At 52.2% G+C, this 8,260-nt stretch overlaps 1 protein-coding gene across 5 annotated transcripts; it reads left to right on the forward strand.

Annotated features, from left to right (window-relative positions):
- The first annotated feature begins 6 nt into the window (after nucleotides 1–6).
- Nucleotides 7–7,807, forward strand: C17H22orf23 (chromosome 17 C22orf23 homolog). Of its 5 annotated transcripts, XM_045779943.2 has the most exons (7): nucleotides 7–97; nucleotides 523–634; nucleotides 1,693–1,755; nucleotides 5,491–5,673; nucleotides 6,322–6,453; nucleotides 6,657–6,757; nucleotides 6,929–7,807. In XM_045779943.2, the coding sequence occupies exons 2-7, from the start codon at nucleotides 532–534 to the stop codon at nucleotides 6,998–7,000; spliced, it is 654 nt and encodes a 217-aa protein (XP_045635899.2). In that variant the 5' UTR covers nucleotides 7–97; nucleotides 523–531; the 3' UTR covers nucleotides 7,001–7,807. The 5 variants fall into 5 exon arrangements, with proteins under 5 accessions (XP_045635899.2, XP_045635897.2, XP_045635901.2 ...); XM_045779941.2 differs by having other exon boundaries at nucleotides 6,657–7,807; XM_045779942.2 differs by having other exon boundaries at nucleotides 57–210; nucleotides 6,657–7,807.
- Nucleotides 7,808–8,260: the final 453 nt, after the last annotated feature.

The following is an 8,260-nucleotide window of genomic DNA, read 5'->3' on the forward strand; positions in this document are numbered from 1 at the left end:
GCTGGCCGGAGCCGTAACTGTGCGCACGCGCCGAGAGGCGTGCGCCCGTTACCATGGTAGCCAGAGCAGCTGGTGGCGGCTGTGGTCACGGAGATCTGTGAGTGTCTGTGCGGGGCCCAGGTGCGGGGCAGCAACTGAGCCGTGGTTGCGGTCTCCGGAACCCAGCCGCTCTCTGTGGCGGGGGGCACCCAGCCGGGGTCTTACTTTAGGGTGAGGTTTCAATTTTGGCGTATCCCCCAACGGGCACTGTCCGGACCACTGCTATCCTAATGCCCCCTTCCTCCAGAGAGGGCTTCCCTGCCGCAGGCGCAGGGTCAGGATGAGGTCTCCGTTCGTGTGGTGGGTCTGCCTGTGTGTCTGTTCCGGGTAGGAGCATCGGGCACTGTCGCAATATTGACGGCGACGTCACGATTCTCCTGGGGCTTGACCCCCCTCCCAGACTTTGGGTGGCGTAGTGGGGTGCGGGAGCAGAGATTGGACCTGGGAGACAGGGGTTGTGCCATTGCGTTTTTCCGTCCTCAGAGCCCTTCCATGGCTTCCCAGGAAAGGGTGGAGGCAGTGACCAAAGGAACAGGGTTCTGGCGCTGCCCCAAATCGGCCACTTACACCCCAGGGACCTGCGAGCTGCTCAGAGGTCAGTGTGTTTAAAGGACAGGAGAAGGGGCGCCTGGGTGGCTCAGTCGTTAAGCGTCTGCCTTCGGCTTTGGGCGTGATCCCAGGGTCCTGGGACCGAGCCCCACATCAGACTGGGTGCCTGCTTCTTCCTCTCCCACTCCCCCTGCTTGTGTTCCCTCTCTTGCTGGCTGTCTCTCTCTCACTGTCAAATAAATAAATAAAATCTTTAAAAAAAAATAAAATAAAGGACAGGAGAAGAGTGGTGGTAACAGTTACCCTCTGTAAGTCGGTTCTCCCCTACATGACCTGTGGCTTAGCAATTGCTATTGTCATTTTATAGATAAGAAGCCTGGGGCTGGGGTTCAGAAAGGTTCAGGGATCCTACAACTTGCGAGCGGCCAAAAGTCAAAGAAATTAGAATTTTAAAGAGGTGAACTCCTGTGCATCCCTGAGATCACACTTTCAATTTCCCCAGGAAGCCTTATCTCCTCCCCACCCACCACCGCCACAGTGGAACCCACGGTTCTGCACCTTCACACCACCAAATACCTTTTCCTTCAATGGACAGCACAACCTGTAGTCAGGTATTTATATTTAGTTGTCTCCCGTTGGATTAATATTCATCTACCCCTCTAGACCATGAATTCCATCAGGGCAGGCATTGTGCCTGTTTGGGCTGACAACTGTAGCTCCAGCCCCTGGCACATGCTTAATAAATACTGTCCATTCGTTCATTCACTCAACAACAACAAAAATTTTAAGCCTACTTCACATGCTTTAGACATTGTTCTAAGTGCCAGGGATACAGCAGTTTTAAAAAAAAAGAAAAGAAAAGCAGCAAAAATCCTTGCTGTCCCATGGAGCTAATATTCTAGTAGGAAGGGGACAATAAGTAAGATATGTAGAATTTTGATGCTGGTAAGTGCTCCAGACAAAGTGAAGCAGGGAAGGGAGAGAAGGAGCACCCGGCTGCATAATGGGGTTAGGGGGAGATACAGTTTTACACTGGAATAGGGTGAGACGAAGGGCTCTGCCTGGCACCCAGGAGGCCTCATAGAGATGCTTGTATCTTTGCAGTGATGATGAAGGAATCCAAACTGACTAACTTCCAACAGCGCCACATCATGGACACCGTGAAAAGTAAGAGGCACTCCACAGAGGCTTCCTGGGTGGAGGGACTCTGGACGACACTTTCATTGCTCTTCCATATTAAGGGGTAGGGGACCTCATTTTAAAAGACCAAAGGAGGGGTGCCTGGGGGGCTCAGTTGGTTGAACATCCAACTCTTGGTTTCAGCTCAGGTCATGATCTCACAGCCTGTGAGATCAAGCCCGTTAGGGCTCTCACTACAGGGAGTCAGCTTGAAGGATTCTCTCCCTCTGCCCCTTCTCCTGTGCGTGGGCGTGCTCTCTCTCTCTCTCTCTCTCTCTCTCTCTCTTTCTCTAAAAACAAATAACTAAATCTTTTTAAAAAATAATAAAAAATAAAAAGACCAAAAAATTTTTCGAATAGCATTTTTAGTCGTTCCTCCTGGAGAATTGACCCTTTAGGGCTTTCGCTTCTTCCTGGGACTTGGGTCCTAGCACGACAACAAGCCTCTGGCTTGTAGTCTATCTCTAGCCAACCTTCCAAGAGATCACAGCCCGATCGAGACGTCCTGCCCAGCCAAAATAGTCTCCACGTGGTCATGTCTGCCATCTGTCCCTCCCCGTTACACACATACCGTATGAGCTCTCCAGAGGAAAGGACTGTGTGTGTGTGTCTTACTCCTCGTTTTATTTAGTCACAGCTTAGCTAGCAGAAGCAAGACAACTGGCAGAATTCCAACACAGGACGAGTGCACAAAGGCTGTCCACAGCTCACCTCTGGCCACCCATCGTATTAGTTATTTTGAAGGAAAACCAAAAAATGGAAGTACAGGGGCACAATAGCAAGGTGCTCTCTCGGATCTTGAACACTACCTTGCTTCCTGAAATTTAATTCAATCAGCATTTAATGGATCAGAACAGCAACCTGTGAAGCAGCCCTGAAGAGAATGTCAGAATCTTCTCTATTGAGTCCACCAGAAGTGATTGTCTTATGTGCCGAAGGATGTGCTTATGGGAGGACATCCTGAGCAGCCACAGAAGTAAAGGGAAGGGAGAGCCAGAGAGGCAAATATTGGCAGTGCGTGTCCAGCTGGCCGGGGCAGTCTGTGCCACTCCAGCACAGGGGTCAGGTCCTCCTCGTTGGGGACAAGGACAACGCAGGCTGTCGGAGCCTGGCACCTTAGCACATCCCCATCCCATCACTCCATCTCTGCACTCAGCAATCCACGAATAATCTGGTGCCCCCTGCAGCATGACTAGGAAGGGAGGTGCTAGAAATTCCACTAAAAGTAAATTCGAGGAGGCCAAGGACTATATCTGCCATGTTCACCACAGGACCCCAGGTGCCCAGGTGCTGGGTGTTTACTAAAGGACTGATTTCATTAGTGGGGAAACCAAGGTAAGGAATGGGTTTGCAGGACAGTTTTATTCTCCTAAGTTTTCTTTTTATTTATTTGTTTGTTTGTTTGTTTGTTTGTTTGTTTAAAAAAGATTTATTTATTTATTTTAGAGAGAATGTGGGGAGGGGCAGAGGGGGAGAGAGAGAGAGAGTCTCAAGCAGGCTCCACGCTCAGCACAGAGCCCGACACGGGGCCCGTTCCCAAGACCCTGAGATCACGACCTGAGCCAAAACCAAGAGTCAGACGCTTAAGCAACGGCACCACCCAGGTGCCCCCTTAGTTTTCTTTTTTAAAAACTTGCCTCCAAGCATTGGTGTTGAGTCGGCTTTCTTCTCGAATCCCCTCTCTTTTGTTCTCCCCTTAACCAAATCCTACGTATTGTTTTGAGGCTTCTGTTTTGAGGCTTCGTTCGAATTCTGAGGCAAGCCATAAACGCCTCTCCTTCACCTGAACTCCCAGAATTACCTGGGCCGCAGTCACTGCCTGAGGATGGGCTGGAGGACGGAGGACAGGGAGCACTTGGCCCTGGACAGGCGGAAATAGGGTGTGGAGGGAGCAGGAGGGACATTCCAGGAAGCACAGCGTCTCTTCAGAGAAGAGCGGGAAAGGTGTGCTGGGGCTCCAGGTAGAGGCTGTGGGAAGGGGAGGATTTGTGGGAAGTAATGGCAACTCCATCCTTCCAGGCCCTCAGGACAGACATCTTGGAACCATCCTTGACTCCTCCTTCTCTTTCTCCCAGACCCCACATCCAGCCCATCTGCTTGGGTCTGCTTGCCCTTCAAACCATTCCTGACTCTGCCCTTGGCCCCCACACTGTATTTTCATCAGCAGTCAAAGGACCATGTAACTTCTCTGCTCAAAAGCCTCCGATGGCTTCCCACCTCAAAGTAAAAGCCAATCTTTCCAGAGGCCTACAAGGCCCTGTACTTCTCTTGCCCTCCCTGACCTCTGACCTCTACTCCCACTATACCCCCACCTTGCTCACCCCATTCCTGGCACCCTAGCCTCCTGGCTGTTGCTTGGACACTCCAGGCACATTACCACCTCACGGCCTTCGCTCCTCTGTTCCTTCTGCCTGGAATGCTCTTCCCCAAAGTATCCGGACAGTAGAGCTACTCCCCTTTGAGGTCTTCTCTCAAACGTTACCCTCTTCATGGGGCCTTCCCTGCCTACCCTATTTAAAATTGTCAAGCCTGCTCTGACATACCGTGTTCCATCCCTGTACTGTCACAATCTACGTATTTTATTTAATCATCATCCACACACCTCCAACCCCAAAGGTAAGTGCCGCGAGGGCAGGACTTTGTCTTACTTTACTACTGAACCCTCAGTGCCCTGGACCTGGCACAGAGCAGATGCTCAGTATGTCTTTGCTGAGTGGATGACAGAAGGTTGGAAAAGTAGACAAGGCAGATGGGAGGCAAATCAAAACAATGGGTGGGGCCTGCTCTGAGCTGGGCTTTGGGGCGACTGAGAGGAGGGACCGGCCAACCAGATAGGAGGTGACACACTTGGCTGGCCTGGGGGAGGAGCCCCAGATCTGGGTCAAGACAGTGGGGATGGGGGCGCCTGGGTGGCGCAGTGGTTAAGCGTCTGCCTTCGGCTCAGGGCGTGATCCCAGCGTTCTGGGATCGAGCCCCGCATCAGGCTTCTCTGCTGGGAGCCTGCTTCTCCCTCTCCCACTCCCCCTGCTTGTGTGTTCCCTCTCTCACTGGCTGTGTCTCTATGTCAAATTAATAAATAAAATCTAGGAAAAAAAAAAAAGACCGTGGGGATGGACGGGAGGAGGGGCTGGTGTGTATTACCATCTGAACCATCCCTCCCTGCCTGTGGGCCAAGCAGGTCTGAGGGTTCCAGCTATAGAAATAAAAGCACCGGGGGAGGCTTGACGCACAAGAATGTTTATTGCAGCATTGTTTGAAGTAGTAAAAAAAAGGGGGGGGGGGACAGCTTGAATTTCTGAAATTAGAAGACTAGTTGGATAAAATAAATACGGTATCCATTCTAAGAACTAGTATATAGCTATAAAAAATAAGTTATATATAAATGGAGTGCTCTGGAAGGTTGTCCATGATAACGTGTTAAGCGAAGAGTCTGTTACTGAATATAATACGGTATGATCCAGTGTTTGAAACACGAAGGTCATATACGCACATATATCTTTGACCGTGTCTGTATTAACATCAGAAAGTCTGGAACAAGATCACCAAATTCTAACAATCGCTTGTTGTGGGGTCGGGTGGGGGACTGGAAGGCATAAGGGAAGACTTCTATACTCTTTGACTTGTTGTAACAGGCGGTACCACTTTTATAAATTAACAAAACAAAACAGAACACAACAGAGGTGAATTCCCCCCCACACACACACTGGAACCTTCCTTCCCCAGGAGGAGACACTCTGCCCCTACAGTGCAGCCCAACATCCAGCCAGAGGGCGTCGCCTTCCAAACAGCCAGCCGTAGCCATCTACCTGCCTCCCATCCTGGCGGCCCGGCCCCACCTGCGGCCTGCCAGCTTGTGCCAAGCCAACGGGGCCTACAGCCGGGAACCATTCAAGCCTCAAGCCACCCGTAAGTGAGAGGGCCTCAAGAGCCCCTCTTCCACCTCCTTCCCCAAATGGACCGGGGCGGGGGGGGGGGTGCGGCAAGGACAGGTGAGCAGGTGTCTAATCAAATTCTCATGCTGTTTATACTAATGTGCTTGTTAGTTTGGGGTGTTCAGGGTACAGGGGAAACCAGTTAGGTGATCCTTTTATTTTTAGAACTCTGTAATGATTAACTCGAGTCCACCAGTCCCTGAGGAACGTTTGGCTATCAGGTGTCACGGCCACTGCTCTTAAGGTCACACAGTCGCTCCAATCCAGAACTCCTCTGCACGCCAACCTACTCCACGGAGCCTTTGTCCCCCTTCCTACTTGGCGTCCCATGTAGCTCTTGGCCCGGACCGCCGACAGTTCCCGCAGCCTCTATACCCAGGCTGCCATCACGACAGTCAGGGTTTTCTTAGTCTCACTCTGCACCAGAACAGTGCATGCGTTCTGACATTTGTTCTCCAGCCCTTCCCCTTCCTGCCTGTCTTGACACAAGCTCAGGGGCTCCCAGGGCAGAAGATGCCCGGTTTGCAGAAGACCCGTCCATGTCACCCAGGGACCCTGGAACAAGCATGTCATGAATGGGGTGCCCTGCCTGCCTTAATGAGGCCATTTCCGGGCCCTACAGGAGATCTGGAGAAAGAGAAGCGAAGACTCCAAAATATTTTTGCCACTGGGAAGGACTCAGAGGAATGGAAAAGAAAGCCCCCTCCAGTGCGACAGGAGGACTCAGCCTCCAAGCTGGACCGCTTTGAAGAATGTAAGCCACGGATGGGCCACTTATGCTGGGGTGAGGGGTGTGGAGGGGCCCATAATCTGTGGTCAAAGTGAGAAACGCTGTCTGACCACAGAACTGCTTCCTCTCCCTGAGAGAGGCAACCTCTTGCCCCCCCGCTACCCCCCGCCAGGAGCCTGCTGGCCCCCTACTGCCCCATAAACGGACGGCCCTTCTCCCCCGTCTAGTGGTAAAGGAGATCCAGGAGAGGAAGGAATTCCTGGCTGGCATGGAGGCGCTGGGACAGGGCAGACAGTACCAAGGGCTCATCCTTGCTGAGATCTCCCAGGTAGGAGAAGCCACAGGGAGAGGTGGGGGAGGGTCCGCCATGAGTGTGCAGGGGGACACGTGTGTGGACACCGCAGCTGCAGCCCAGGTCTGGGAGTCCTCCCTAGCCTCACATCAGCAGCGGCTCCTCAAGCCCACCCTGACAGCCAACTTTTCCTGATGCCCTCTGCAGAAACTACGGGAAATGGAAGACATTGACCACAAGAGGAGTGAGGACCTTAGGAAGGCTCTTGCCACCCCTTGACCTGTCTCCAGAGCGAGGGGCAGAGTAGCCCATCCTGGACCACTGGAGACCACCCCCTGGCCAAGCAGAGTCACCCCCTGGTCAGCCCACCTACCCTGGCCTTCAGTCACATCAAATGGCCGTGCAGCACTGCCTTGGCCTAGGGGACCCTGGGCACACACGGCACCCTAGAAAATGGGCCAATCTCAGAGAATAAGCAGGTTCTCCTCAAGACTCTGCCCAGGGAGCCTGAGTCAGCTGAGCTGCTGAGACCCCCAGTCACAGACAGACACATGCATGCACACCACACACACACACATACACACACACACACACACAATCACACACACAAATGACTTCGAGTCTTTTCTCAGGGAAAGAGCATACACAGTGAAGGCAAGGCCCCATCTCACCATCCTGGGCGTGTGTCCGAGGGCATCCAACAGGCCTCTTCCTCCCCCCCAACACCTACTGTGTGTCCTACACATTGAGTTTTCAGAACTTTGGAATGAATACGATTCCTTCCTTCCTACCTGCCTTAAGACCTACTTGTTTGACTTCTTACAGCCTTAGGCAAACGTTTAACCACTATGATTAATTGGCCGGTAAGACACATTTAACGTAGGTCATTACAAGCATCGTTTTGTTTTCACAAGGATAGGCTTATTTGTTCAAGGAGTTAGAATTTTTCAAGTACAGATGCTTTTTAGCTGTTTGCATATCTCAAGTGGAAATGAGAACCAACACTTCTTGAACACTCCATGGCCGGGCACTGCGTCAGGTGCTGAATTTCACTCGGTTTGTTCTCTCAATAAAACCCTGCGATGGTGGTTCGCTCTCCCTGTGTGAAATCTAAGGCTCCCCAAGACACTGTCACCAAGGTCGTTCAACTGGCAAGTAGCCCACTCGGGGTTAGACGTTAGTTCTCGGGCTTTCCACGAACCCCACAGCCCACAGAAACACAAGGGTGGGAGAGAGCTAGACCAAAAGGGCTTAGCTTTGGTGTGTGCTGGGAGCCCGAGCAGCACCACGGCCTCAGCTCCGACTGCTCATGGGCGAGGCCCGGCCTCAGGCCTATGGAGGCGGCCTCGGACCCCCTGAGCCGCTGCCTCTGCACACAGTCCATGCAAGTCCCCATGTCTTCTGACAACCTCTAGGACTCTGTCACTTTCCTGTCCCCATACATCAAAATAGTTTGGAAAATTCAACCAACACTCCCACCTGGAGGGATTCGTATAATCCTACAGGCCACAGGACCCGAGTTTTAGGCTACAGAACACA

The sequence above is a fragment of the Ursus americanus genome, chromosome 17 (genome assembly GCF_024610735.1).
Source record: "Ursus americanus isolate L20-20 chromosome 17, mUrsAme1.1.p, whole genome shotgun sequence".
NCBI lineage: Eukaryota > Metazoa > Chordata > Mammalia > Carnivora > Ursidae > Ursus > Ursus americanus.

Excerpts from the sequence above, each read along its gene's own strand:
- C17H22orf23 (XM_045779941.2), top strand. The coding sequence starts at position 532 with ATGGCTTCCCAGGAAAGGGTGGAGGCAGTGACCAAAGGAACAGGGTTC. Across the intron at positions 1,756-5,490 it reads CATCATGGACACCGTGAAAA|GAGGAGACACTCTGCCCCTA; the intron begins GTAAGAGGCACT and ends TTCCTTCCCCAG. Across the intron at positions 6,454-6,656 it reads GCTGGACCGCTTTGAAGAAT|TGGTAAAGGAGATCCAGGAG; the intron begins GTAAGCCACGGA and ends TCCCCCGTCTAG.